The following is a 15,631-nucleotide window of genomic DNA, read 5'->3' on the forward strand; positions in this document are numbered from 1 at the left end:
GGTTTGGTTTTAACTGAAAAAATTGAATTTGAAAAAATATTTTGTAATCTAAAGTTTTTTACAAATTTCATAAACATATTTGTATTAAATATTTTAATTATTCAATCAAAGTAACAAACTATGAATAAAATGTTTACAATACATTTGAAGATTAAGTATATATAATTTTTTTTTTTAATTCTAGTATAGTTTTTACGTAAATTAAAAAATTAACAAAAATATAATACTTTTTATTTAGTTATTTGAATAATAAAATTTCAAATACACACTTTTAATTTCATTAAAATTTTTAATTAGATAAATTATTATTTTTAACTAAATTATTATAATTACTGCAAAATTTTTAATTAAATAATTTTAGTTACAATATAGTTAATTAGACAATTAGTAGAATTATGATAGCTATATTTTCAATTAGATGATAATACAATTGGGATATTACTTTTATTTTATTTAAAATAGTTTTTTTTTTTTTAGGAATTTTCAGTCAATTTTAAATTCAACAGAAATTTTTGTTAGAAAGTCATTTGTATAACTGTTGCGATGCAGTTAGAAAAAATTTAATTGGACAATTTTTATTTTTGTAAAATTTTTAATTATATAATGGTTAAACATAACGTTTAGTTAAATTTTAATTTTCAGCCACTTACTACGCAGTGAATTTGGTTTTTGTTCATCCAAATTTCTGTTGTTGTTAGCCCAGGAGTCAAAAGATGAGAAGTTGAGCCTTACAATACCTAATCGTTTTTGCATTTCCTTTGTATTATGTATATTATATAATACATGTATAATAAAAAGATCATGTTACATTAAATTATCAATTTAATTCTTTAATTTCAATCAATGTTATATCTTAATTTATAATAAATCTTTATTATAAACTAGATCTATTTTAAAAAAAAAAAAAAATTTTCCAAATAAATGAACAGAACAATTAGAATCAATGACTTTTCAAATAATAATTTTTATACTTAAGCTATCTCCAACTCTATATTGAATTTTGAATTTCTACTATGAAAATTGGGAACCTACAAGAGAATTGAAGGTGAGAAAGGAGGTAATTCAAATAAAAATATGGTTATGCAATGCCACCAACTAGAACTAGATATAGTATAGGAATTAGTATAAATGTTTATATATAAATGAAACATGGTCTAACACAGAATAGTTCAACTGCGGCCACATGGTGAGTTAAGATGCACTCAAAGAGGGTGGTGATGCTGTAAGTTTGAGTTTATAAGTATTTATTAGAAATGTTCATTTTTAATTATTAAATTATACTTGTTAAAAAATTATATTTTCAAACTCATATTTAATAACTAATAATTAATATTATAAACTCAAAGCTATTAGTTCCACCAATGGCAACTAATCAAACGTTCAGTGCTGAAGATGGAGAAGAATAAGTTGATGCTCATGTTTATCAAAGTTTGGTAGGCAACCTACTATATCTCACTAATACTAGGTCGGACATCTTGTAAGCTACTAGTCTTTTGTCCAAGTTTATACAAAAACCAAATAAGATACACGATAGGGCAGCAGAAAGAATGTTAAGGTACTTGAGATGAACAACTTCATATGGTCTATTTTATAGCGTTGGTAATTTGAATTTGCATGGATATTCGGATAGTGATTGAGCAGGTTGTGTTGATGATTGCAAAAGTACCACAGGATATGTTTTTAGTTTAGGATCAAGTGTAATATCTCGGAGCTCAAAGAAGCAAACATCTACACCTTTATCATCATTAGAAGCTGACTACATTACTGTAACTTTAGCAACTTGTCAGGCAGTGTGGTTTCAAAGATTTCAATATGGTGAAAACTCCAATGGCAACTAATCAAACGTTCAGTGCTGAAGATGGAGAAGAATAAGTTGATGCTCATGTTTATCAAAGTTTGGTAGGCAACCTACTATATCTCACTAATACTAGGTCGGACATCTTGTAAGCTACTAGTCTTTTGTCCAAGTTTATACAAAAACCAAGTAAGATACACGATAGGGCAGCAGAAAGAGTGTTAAGGTACTTGAGATGAACAACTTCATATGGTCTATTTTATAGCGTTGGTAATTTGAATTTGCATGGATATTCGGATAGTGATTGAGCAGGTTGTGTTGATGATTGCAAAAGTACCACAGGATATGTTTTTAGTTTAGGATCAAGTGTCATATCTCGGAGCTCAAAAAAGCAAACATCTACACCTTTATCATCATTGGAAGCTGACTACATTACTGTAACTTTAGCAACTTGTCAGGCAGTGTGGTTGCAAAGATTGCAATATGGTGAAAACTCCAATGGCAACTAATCAAACGTTCAGTGCTGAAGATGGAGAAGAATAAGTTGATGCTCATGTTTATCAAAGTTTGGTAGGCAACCTACTATATCTCACTAATACTAGGTCGGACATCTTGTAAGCTACTAGTCTTTTGTCCAAGTTTATACAAAAACCAAGTAAGATACACGATAGGGCAGCAGAAAGAGTGTTAAGGTACTTGAGATGAACAACTTCATATGGTCTATTTTATAGCGTTGGTAATTTGAATTTGCATGGATATTCGGATAGTGATTGAGCAGGTTGTGTTGATGATTGCAAAAGTACCACAGGATATGTTTTTAATTTAGGATCAAGTGTCATATCTCGAAGCTCAAAAAAGCAAACATCTACACCTTTATCATCATTGGAAGCTGACTACATTACTGTAACTTTAGCAACTTGTCAGGCAGTGTGGTTGCAAAGATTGCAATATGGTGAAAACTCCAATGGCAACTAATCAAACGTTCAGTGCTGAAGATGGAGAAGAATAAGTTGATGCTCATGTTTATCAAAGTTTGGTAGGCAACCTACTATATCTCACTAATACTAGGTCGGACATCTTGTAAGCTACTAGTCTTTTGTCCAAGTTTATACAAAAACCAAGTAAGATACACGATAGGGTAGCAGAAAGAGTGTTAAGGTACTTGAGATGAACAACTTCATATGGTCTATTTTATACCGTTGGTAATTTGAATTTGCATGGATATTCGGATAGTGATTGAGCAGGTTGTGTCGATGATTGCAAAAGTACCACAGGATATGTTTTTAGTTTAGGATCAAGTGTCATATCTCGGAGCTCAAAGAAGCAAACATCTACACCATTATCATCATTGGAAACTGACTACATTATTGTAACTTTAGCAACTTGTCAGGCAGTGTGGTTGCAAAGATTTCAATATGGTGAAAACTCCAATGGCAACTAATCAAACGTTCAGTGCTGAAGATGGAGAAGAATAAGTTGATGCTCATGTTTATCAAAGTTTGGTAGGCAACCTACTATATCTCACTAATACTAGGTCGGACATCTTGTAAGCTACTAGTCTTTTGTCCAAGTTTATACAAAAACCAAGTAAGATACACGATAGGGCAGCAGAAAGAGTGTTAAGGTACTTGAGATGAACAACTTCATATGGTCTATTTTATAGCGTTGGTAATTTGAATTTGCATGGATATTCGGATAGTGATTGAGCAGGTTGTGTTGATGATTGCAAAAGTACCACAGGATATGTTTTTAGTTTAGGATCAAGTGTCATATCTCGGAGCTCAAAGAAGCAAACATCTACACCTTTATCATCATTGGAAGCTGACTACATTACTGTAACTTTAGCAACTTGTCAGGCAGTGTGGTTGCAAAGATTTCAATATAGTGAAAACTCCAATGACAACTAATCAAACATTCAGTGCTGAAGATGGAGAAGAATAAGTTGATGCTCATGTTTATCACAGTTTGGTAGGCAACCTACTATATCTCACTAATACTAGGTCAGACATCTTGTAAGCTACTAGTCTTTTATCCAAGTTTATACAAAAACTAAGTAAGATACACGATAGGGCAGCAAAAAGAGTGTTAAGGTACTTGAGATGAACAACTTCATATGGTCTATTTTATAGCATTGGTAATTTGAATTTGCATGGATATTCGGGTAGTGATTGAGTAGGTTGTGTTGATGATTGCAAAAGTACCACAGGATACGTTTTTAGTTTAGGATCAAGTGTCATATCTCGGAGCTCAAAGAAGCAAACATTTACACCTTTATCATCATTGGAAGCTGACTACATTACTGTAACTTTAGCAACTTGTCAGGCAGTGTGGTTGCAAAGATTGCAATATGGTGAAAACTCCAATGGCAACTAATCAAACGTTCAGTGCTAAAGATGGAGAAGAATAAGTTGATGCTCATGTTTATCAAAGTTTGGTAGGAAACCTACTATATCTCACTAATACTAGGTCGGACATCTTGTAAGCTACTAGTCTTTTGTCCAAGTTTATACAAAAACCAAGTAAGATACACGATAGGGCAGCAAAAAGAGTGTTAAGGTACTTGAGATGAACAATTTCATATGGTCTATTTTATAGTGTTGGTAATTTGAATTTGCATGGATATTCGGATAGTGATTGAGCAGGTTGTGTTGATGATTGCAAAAGTACCACATGATATGTTTTTAGTTTAGGATCAAGTGTCATATCTCGGAGCTCAAAAAAGCAAACATCTACACCTTTATCATCATTGGAAACTGACTACATTACTGTAACTTTAGCAACTTGTCAGGCAGTGTGGTTGCAAAGAATTTAGAAGACATAAAGCAAAAGCAAGAGGCAACTATCATTTATTGTGACAATCAGTCCACCATTGCTATGACGAAGAATCCTATTTATCATAGTTGCACAAGACATATCGAGACTTGACATCATTTTATTGGAGAATTGGTGACAAAAGGAAGCATACAAATTGCATATTGCAATAAAAATGACCAGCTAGCTGATATGTTTACAAAAGCTCTTCTTTTGGCAAAGTTTAAATATTTTAGACAAATAATTGGTCTTGTAAGTTTCTGCATTATGAGAGAGTGTTAAATATAATGTGATAGCTTAAAAATACATTCGAGTTAATTTCTTATATTTGATATATTTAATTTAGCTTTGTATGTGTTTGAAAATATATAATTAGGTTAAGAACATAGTGTAGAGTCAAACAGAAAACAGATAAATAAGAATGAAGGAGCTAGAATAAGCATGAGAAAATGTGAGAATATTTTAAATGAACTGGTATAATAAAAAATGATAACTATTAGACAAAATGACATAACAAAAAATGACAACTTTTAAATGAAATAACATGTGAAAAGTGATAACCTTTTAGATGAAATGACATGTGAAAAGGCCTTTTAGGTAAAATGATATGTGAAGAGTGGTAACCTTTTAAATGAAATGATATAATGAAAGGTGACAACTTTTAGATGAAATAGTAAAATAGAATGGTGACAGCTTTTTCCTTGTGGCTCCCCACTCCTATAAATAGGGGATAGGAGAAGGGAGTAAGAGACATTCTGAATGAGAGAAAAATAGTAAGAAGCATAGAAGTGAAAAAAGAAAAGGAGTACGAAGTATATGATATTTAAGAGTATTTAGAGGTTTTAGATAAAAACCTTGAAAAAACTGTGCTAAATTTGTGAAAGCAAAGAAAGACGAAGAGAAGAAGAATAAGGTTCATGATAAAAAAGAAGCTATAAACTGTTAGAAATATAATTTTTTTCTTAAGTTTTGAAGTTTAGTTTCTCTTTAATTTTTTATATTAGTTTTTTATTATTGTATTTGATATTTTTGAGTCAAGAAAGTGACCAAAAATCGTCTCGAAACTCTATCGAATTTTTTTAAAAAAAGTCATAAATAAAGGCAGAACTCTACCGGAATTAAGGCTATGACTGCTAAAAAATTAAGATAAGTGAATATTATGAATTTATAGCTTACGTAGTTTTGAAGTATTTTACGTATTTTCAGTATAAATATGCACATGTTTAATTTGTTTTTCCTATTTGTTAAGTAAGTATTTGTTAAAGTTTTATTTCATTATAAATGTTATTTCGCTTTGTGTTTTTGAAATGTGATTTTGATATGTGTGTATCACTCATTATAGAAAGAAATTATCCGAAAGCACGTGCATTATGCTAGACTTCAATCTGACCGTACATAACCTTTCGTGTTCCGGTGTATTGGCGAAGTGATAAGTGGATACCCATACAAAACTGTTTCGTATTCGGGTGTATGGAAAAACAGTCTGATGTGCGTGCTTTAACCATTTCGTGTTTGGGGGGGTAGCAGTGTTTCAACGTACTCATGTATGTCGTTCTGTGTTCGGCTACATGAGAAACAAGTGATAAGTATATGTGCCTATGCATAATGTATGGTAACTGATTGATCATCCATAATAGTGATGAAGTATACAACATGCATCTGTTTTATGATTTATGCTTTCGTCTTTTGATTCGTATATGTTTTGGAAAGGTAATATGATATATGTTCTGTTGTGTGTAAAGAAACTATATATTACATGTATTATATTGTGATTTCATAATATTACTTATTGACATATTTTATCTCATCCCTCCTATCACCCCTCAGATACAGAAGATACCGCTGCAGAGTAAGCGATGATACAGAGAAAATCTCTAAAGCCTAGACTCTAATATTAAGGTTACTGTTTCGTATTTTTGTTTATTAATATAAATAAAGAAATTTAGAATCTTGTAGATATGTTTATACTTTGTATTTAAGAAATGTAACGTTTCTGCTACTCTTTTATTATTAATGAAGTTAAGTTATTTTACTTAAGTCGAATAAATATGATTTAAAGAAATATGATCCAGTCATTACCTTATAAGACATGGTGTAGTCTATGACATATAATACAGAAACTACTAAGTCACATGTTTTCTTTATTTAATCACATGCTCTTTTATGTTTTAAGTTATTTAAATTAATTGTCCTAGTCTTATGGATAGTGGTGAGTGGTAGATATTTTAGGAATGTGTTTATCACGGGTATTTAGCTGTTAATTTTGTAGGTTTCTGGTTGTAACTTGGGTGTATAAATTTGCTGATTGGAAATAATACGATAAGATCAGTTCTTCATCATTTCTTTTTTCTACTCATTACTTGTTTGATAAAAGTCATAAGTGAAGTCTCTAAGTTGTTGCTCTGTCTCTCTTGATTTTACAATTAAGTAGAAAAGTTCCTTCATTTATTCCTAACCAGTTTAAAGTTAACATCTAGGTGATTCAAGTATCTAGCATTACACTATAAGAAAGTGATACAAGCATCAATTTCATTAAGAAGCTTAGAATTAGTAAACATGTGAATTCACATAATAATCCATGTTAAATAATCTTAGTAATTGTCGAACTTGCAACAAATTGAAATTTTAAGTTACCGAGCAAAAAAAAAAATAACAACATGGTTATATAATGGTTAAAATTCTTATGTTTTCTTTGAAACTACGAGTTCAAACATCTTTAAAAATGTAAAGTTCATATTTTGTAAGAGTAATATAGATTGTTGGTAGCTGATCTATAATATTTATTTTAATGAGATAAAAAATTTAATTTACTAATGTATCAATAAGATTCATATAATTAAATTTAGCTAAATCTCAACATGTTGTGATCAAATTTAATTAAATTTAAGTAAATGTATTGTGTTTCTGAATAAGAAGAAAATTTTATTAAAATCTAGCATACTTTTTTTTTTTTTACACAAAAAAAAAAAAATTTAAAGAGGAAAAAATTAGCTCATAATAAAGGTAAATAAATTATTATTGTAAAATCTAGATCATTTTAGTCACAAAGAAATATATAAAAATCTATTGGAAAGGATGTATAATCATAGTAAAATTAGATCATTGTCCATAGTAAAATTGATGAATGCAAACATCCTTGCGTTTGTTAAAGCTCCATAATACCTTTAAAGCTATACAACAATAATTAGCAACAATGTTAATGATTTATTTATTTTTATATAATGTATTTACGTTGAGAACAATATTCACTTATTTGGTGTTTTTCTTTTACTTTCTTACTGATATTATACTTATTACATTACCAAAAGTAACTTTAAAAATAATCATAAAAATCTTAACTTTTAAAGTTTTTATTTTTCGTATTTAAGTAATTTACTTGATTTTTTTTCTTCGTATCTTCTTAAAATAAATAATATGTATAAATATATAGATATATTAATATTGGTGTAATATAATGATTGAATAAGTTGCTGATTAAATAACCCACGAAACCCAACACTGTCTATTAAAAGATTTTAAATATCCTAGATTAAAAACATATTTAAATTCGCATTTTATAGGGGCTGGTTGAGTTTTGATATGATAAAACCTGTTTTTATCTTATTTTCTTGTTTGACGCTAAATAGATTGGATCAAATGAAATTCAATAGACTCAATATAACTTGGTTTAAATCGAATTGAGTTTAAATCAAACATATATCTTAGTTATATTGGTTAGTCCGGACTAAAAGAATTAGGATAGATACATTTTTATCTTAGTTCATTTTTGGTCCAGTTATACACCAAAGACAGATTTAGTTTGTAAACTTAATATTTTTAATAAATGTCACCCTGACCTAAATAAGTTATGGTGAAGCAAAGAAGTCAAAAATTTATATTAAGTAATTATAAAATACGTTGAATTAAATTATTTACAGCCTGATTACATTTTATAAACACATAAGTTAAGAAAACATATAGCTTATAATTATTATAAGGTAACGTGAAGTAAAAAATATAATAATAAGGTTGGTAATTATAGCTATTAGCAGTCAATGGCTTAGATCCATACGTAAATGAAATACCTAATACGCAACAATGTAACTAATTTATCTGACTTCTACTTACTAGAATACACTACAATCCAACAATTAAACGATAACTGATTAACGATATAAAATATTATCAAAGTAAATTGGTATATTCCTTAGTGTATTATATTAACTCTTTGATGTTACACTTAAGACCAAATGTATATGTCCGAAAGAAGTTGGAAATCGTGGCGACATGATTGACGTTTTAATTAACAGGTCTAATCCATTATTTTAGTTTTACTAATCCTTTGCTATTTCATATAATTAACAACTTTTCAATACCAAATATTGATTCTTCAGATACATTGAATTATTTTTATTTTTTTATTATATATTTTATCAATTAAATAAAATATATAAATAAATTGAAGTATTTATATTTTAAATATCAATAAATAAATGGTAATTATTTTTATTACCTAACTTATATATGTGTCTTTCCTGATTTGCATGGATTTCACGTACCCACGTTAGCTATATATATGTATTAACCAAACAATGAAGAAAATGTTTATTAATTTGGAGAAAGATTGTTACATATGCAATTGGAAAGTGTTCGTAACTTAACATACAATGGAACAAAGTTTATAAATATATAAACATACCAGAACTAAATGATAAATTTATAAAAAATAAAATAAAAAATCTCTTCATCCGTGGCTATTAACGTACGATCTTCATTCCATGTATCAATCGTTTGGTATGTATTATCCCGAGAAAGGGTGCAATTCAAATCGTAAAGCTGCAAAAATTAAGCAGAATTGTTAAAACTTATTACGAGTATAATTAATTACTATTATAAAAAGAAAATGAAGATGAAGAAGAGGAGAAATATATATATATATATATATATATATATATATGTGATTACCTAATTAATTAGTTTATTACAGTACTGATCGTGATCATCTAGAATGTTATTCCAGTAGGTTGCATCGTCATCATCCATGATGAGGTTGTCACAAGTGGTCTGAAACATGTCGTAGGTTGGGGATGAAGATGCAGATAAGAGCTGAGGCATCTGGGTACTGCTGCTAACCATTTGATCTGTATTATTATTATCATTATTATTTTTATTGTTATAATCCTGATCATCAGCACCTGATACCAATTTGGAAACTGGATTTTCATTTTCCTCTCCATTTTCATTACATAAATATTGATGAGCTCCATCCTTCTGATCAAAACACGCCCATAGCTCATTCATCATAGCTTCACCTTCATCATAATTTTCTTGTAATAATGGTGTGGTTGCGTTGCTGCTGCTACAATTTGGATCATTGTGTAGTTTCCAATTTGGTTCAGTCATATTGTTGATGTAATTGTGAGATAAATTAGGAAAGTATGGTGGTAACTTTGTAGGACTCAGAATGGACTTAAGCAGGTTTTGGAGAAGTTGAGTTTTGGCCAATTGGGCAGCATCTGCCTGTAACTTAAGGGCAGTTTCCAAATTGATCATACTGCTAAACTGATCATCAGCATTAAAAATCAAATGAGAAAGACCTAGAAGAAGATGATTCAGGTCAATTCTGGGCTTGTGGGTGGTAGGGTCAACTCCCATTTTCAGAAGCTTTTTCCTTATGTGGGTGTTCCAAAAGTTCTTGATTTCATTGTCTGTCCTCCCGGGAAGATGACTTGCAATTCTTGACCACCTGCACCCACCATGCCAATTATATGTTATACATAATTATAAAGTGTATATAACTACAAATATGTATATATGTATCTGTTTATACTTGTTTCCAAGAACAGCATGGAGATTGATGATGAGTTTTTCTTCTTCCTGAGAGAATTTGCCTCTCTTGATATCAGGCCTCAGATAATTAGTCCATCTTAACCTGCAACTCTTTCCACACCTGTTTAATCCAGCAAGTTTGGGGAGTGATCTCCAGCTTCCAAGACCATTTTTGTTGATATAAGCCGTCAGCTTTTCATCCTCTTCCACCGTCCATGGCCCTTTCTTTAGATTCTCATCATTGCAGCACGGCGATCTTCCCATTATATCTATATACGCTTTTAAGTAACGAAGAAGATGAGTTAAATTTGTTAGAGATAATATGACACGTTGTTGAGCATCACATCTCATATCATATCATATCATATATATATATATACACACACACATATACACAGAGACAAGAAAGTGGGTGATTATGTTGGGTGTTATGTATACGTAAGTGCATGCTATCGAGGTGATATTCAAATTAAAGGGTGATGTCTTTTTCATTCTTTCTTAATTTGTAGTAAATAATCACCCAGCTACCCTTCTTGGATGGAAGCAAGAAAAAAACTAAATTAATTGAATATGGATTTCATCAAGAAATCAGGATTAGGTACAAAATATTTCCATTCAGTCTGGTAAAGTTGAATTTTATTGCACCTATGCGATCAAAATAAACCCAAAACACCATACATGTTATCCCTTTTTTTTTTTTTCTTTAGTATTTCAAATTAATTACGTTATGTACAGTTTTAACCATACAAACTATGGCAGAAGCAAGAATTATAGTTAGGAGGAGGATGAATTTTTTGTAACTAAGATAAATAATCAACCACTCAGTTAATTAAATGACTCATATGTCTATTCTTTTATAAAAAATTGTAAATTCGAATGACACAATCCTCTAATATATATTATCATTTGGAGAGATGTCGTGATTGATTTACATAAAATATCTATTAATGAATATATAAATTTATTGCAAAAAAAAAATATAATGTACAGGAATACAGGGCGTTTTGACTCTGCAGCATACTGATTTTTTAAATTACTATACTAATGTTGTTTTACTTGTATCACTACAAAGAAAAAGGACATATAATAAGAGTCATTTTTACTAACAAATCTTATTTTATTACTAGAATTATACATATACAAATAATTGTTGTTAGCAAAGATAATGCCTTCAGCGTTTTAATGTACCTTTTATTAACTGAATATATTTATTAGTAAAAATCATCATAAACAAATGGTTTCCTACCTTATGCTTTCCTCTTTTGAAAACTCTCGAGGACCTTTTGATATCGTTACTACTACTCTTTCTCACACCTAACATTATTACTTTTGCACCATAAACTTAACAACACTTGGCACACTGACACAAGTTACATTAAAGTAATACATGATAGATTAAGTATTCATTCAATATTTTTCATACGAGTCTACAACTCATTCACATTCTTTCTGACAAGAAAATCACATTAATCAAAGTCAATAACAATTTTAAAAGAAAAACAAAACAATAAATAAAAAGATTTTCTTATGAAGCTCTATTTGGCACTGTTTACGTCTAAACTTAGTATTTCAATAATTTATTGATAGCATGAGCTCATCAATTGTTAGTTTTCTATTCATATCAAGTTAAAGAATGAATAATTACCCTTTATTTTTACCTACATAAGTTAAAAGAGAGGTCATATGTATATGTTAGAAATTATTTCCTCAAGATCCCATCCAGTGCAAAGAAACCTTCTATAACCATTTAAATATGTGCCCTTACCCATTCCTATCTTAATAAGTGCATTGATCATAAAAGTTCTTTTTATTGGCATGAGCTGGAGGTGCTGAATTCAAGTTTTCCATCTCATTTTTTATAGAGTTTGTAATTTGATTTAATCTCTATAGGGTTGTAATATAACCACCCAAGATGTGATCACAACTAAATCACTCTCAGTTATTATATCGATAGATTGATTTATTGACACATTATAGGTTATTATCGTAATTGCATCACATGCACCCATGTTTTTTTTAGAAAATGCATTTACACTAACCATCCTTATTCATTAAGATCCATCTATAGTTGTGGGTGCTAGTTTACCCTACATGGTACATCCCTTTTTCAATATATGTGATCGTTACCTTATCACATATGTAAGGAGACTAGTAGTTGGTTAATTGAATAGTTATTATATTCTCATTAAAGTGAGTCGACGTACCATATTAGTATTATTCATACTAAGTCATATATCTAGTGTGGATATTTCTTTTTTCTTAGAAATAATTTTATTTCTAGCAAATCAAATTGATCATACTTCTAAATATATAATATAAAAGGAGTAATGCTAACGCACTCCTATAATACATGGGTTTTCTTACAAATTACCATGTACTAAAGATAGTTTGAATATCTCCTAGACAATATCATGATATGTCCCACTAAGATAAAGAAGTGCATTAGACTAATAAACCTTTCTATGTTGTAGCAAAATAGGATTATTTTTTTTGTATTGCACCTATAAATTGGATATTTATTTCATACTTTCAGTCTACAACAACAATGCTAAAAAAAAATTTATAACTAACATGCGACCCTTTAGTAATTGCCATGCAAAGACTTTTATTTAAAGGATACATACCTTGCGTACTAAGATGCCTAAAGTCATTAACTCAAATGTTATAGGCTTGATAGATCTTCAAAATTTTTTTGTTGAGAATAGGCCTTTACTATCCCAACTCCAAACATATCTATCTTGTCTATGTCTACTTAACACTATCCTCTGTAATATCTCTTTTAGATTAGACCACAATTTACTAACATTCTTCTCTTTATCTTGATGTTTGAAGACTAGGAAGATTTCATAATGTGAATCCGTCACCCACCTTACATATTGGTCAAAAAGCAATGTGAAAATCCTAAGGTGAACCTCTCTAATGTGGTATCATTCAACCATAGATTATTCTAAAATAAAATCTTTTATCCATTATCGATGACTATTGACAAACTAAAGAGTGGGTCCCTCAAAGGTATACGAGGCATGACAGTAACTTTAAATATCTTTTTTTACTATAACAATGTCTATCGTAGTGTTGATATCATAAGAAGAACTATTGACATAGTATTATCGATATAGGTTTTAACTATAATCTTTCGTAATGGGTTATTCTTTATTCTAAATTAGAATTATTATTTTTAATCAAAAGAGTTATATTCATGTCTTAAAGATTGTTAATTACAAAACCATATTGTCCTATACTCATATGAATTTTATACATCAAGACTAAACGAAATTTTCTTATACTAGATATATAATTTCCTAACCATTCCTAAATAATGATATAGACTTTATGAGGACCAATATTTACATTGTTGTTAATATTAAGATATTTAATATTTAGATAGAAAATGTTACCACTGTCGTACTAACTAATAATCTATCTTTTTACATGGTCAATATATCTTTTACATTGTCTAATACTGATTTTTAAGTCTGAACTAAAGGTATATGTAAATTTTATAAAAAATCTAAATAAATGAAGGATAAATTTTTAGATTTGTACCTCTTCTCTTATATATAGTGCTAATTAGTAGTAAATCTGATTGTTAATTAACAAAATTAGTACTTATTATCACTTGTTAGTGCTTGCAGTATTTCTTGAAAATGCATCAGTATTAATTAGCAAACATATGACTCTTCACTTAAAAACACGTTATTCTAATGTGTCAATTGACCATCTTTTCTTTACAAAGATATAAAATATTGTAATTTTGAAACACTTATTCAAAAGAAATTGTAAATATATTTTGTAAAAGTTATTCACTGATATTAAAAGTTATAGAAATATTTTAGTCAATTAAACAATTTTTTTTCTCTCTTATTTTTAGAGATTTGTGATTATTTATTCGAGATCAGAAATTTATTTCCAAGAATATGTTATAATAATTTGAAGCAGATATGTAAATAATGGCCTAACCATTATGAAAATTTCAATAATAATTTTTAATCATATCTTGCAACACCCATATTATTCTATAATTATTTTAATAAATATACGAATTAATTCCTGATGTATGTATGTATGTGTATGTATGTATATATATATATATATGTATGTATATATGATGGTCATGATCATCATCACTTCGTTCGTAGAGAAATTGTCTTGTACTACGATGATCGCAACATGATTGGAAGCAGAGGTGTTTCTTGTATAATTAAAAAATATATTCAGAAGATTAAAGCAGTCTCTAACTGCTCCCTACCAGGTTGCCATTGCCTCCTTGGTTGATCACCAAAATAAACAACTTCATTTTATTTCTTCATACTTTTCACATTACCTTGTAAATATTTACTCAATTCACATAATATAATTAGTGTACATGCATATATATATATATATATAATTGACACTTGTATATGTACAATATCCCGTAAATATAGTTAGGGAGTTGAAACATTGATTACTTATTATTATAATTAGGAGATTTGAGCTACCTTATTGGTTGGTGTGACTTCTCTATTTTGTTATTTGGGTTCTTTTTGACCATTTTATTTCGCTTTAGTTATATATATATATATATATATATATAATTGATGTTGCAAATATGAATTTAAATTTGGGTTTGAATTCAATTCTTCAATGGTTATTTGTAAGTTGAATGCAAATGATCTGTAGTTACTCCAATTAAAGATACTTATTAATTTAATTCTTTATTAAAACTAAAAATGTAATTAATTTATTTTTGAATAGATTAATAAAATATTTATATTTAAAATAATTTAAATTATTAAAATAATTTTCAAAATATTTATATAAATTATTACACTAAATGTATCAACTACACCAAATGTATTATAAATTAATTGACTTACACACACTAAATCAAACATAATTGTGGTAATTCAAGCAGATATATTATATCTATATATATGTTCAAAAGAGGCTGTGATTAATTTATGGAGTAAATACAAAATTATAGTAAAGTATGAAATATCTTGCTTGTTTGTAGTAGCAACATAGAATTTGGTTTTGACTTGGATCCTCAATGTTGTTTATAATAAATAATAAACCAACCAAAGAAAGTCATGACACCATAAATTTCTAAGTATCTGGTCAAACAGGCACAGTAACTATTTCAAACTCGCTTACCTCATTCTCTTCATTAACAAGCAAAAATAACAGATGAAAAATTTTCAACATATATATATATATATATAATTATATATACAC

At 28.9% G+C, this 15,631-nt stretch overlaps 1 protein-coding gene across 1 annotated transcript; it reads right to left on the minus strand.

Moving 5' to 3' along the window:
- Positions 1-9,224: 9,224 nt before the first annotated feature.
- Positions 9,225-10,746, minus strand: LOC110811402 (transcription factor MYB41-like). Its single transcript, XM_088216335.1, has 3 exons — positions 10,416-10,746; positions 9,551-10,331; positions 9,225-9,421 (listed from the first exon to the last, which is right to left on the minus strand). Exons 1-2 carry the CDS (start codon positions 10,676-10,678, stop codon positions 9,551-9,553), a joined length of 1,044 nt encoding a protein of 347 aa, XP_088072461.1. The 5' UTR covers positions 10,679-10,746; the 3' UTR covers positions 9,225-9,421.
- Between the last annotated feature and the right edge of the window lie 4,885 nt (positions 10,747-15,631).

Source organism: Carica papaya, chromosome 3 (assembly GCF_054855325.1).
Source record: "Carica papaya isolate Zhongbai chromosome 3, ASM5485532v1, whole genome shotgun sequence".
Classification (NCBI taxonomy): domain Eukaryota; kingdom Viridiplantae; phylum Streptophyta; class Magnoliopsida; order Brassicales; family Caricaceae; genus Carica; species Carica papaya.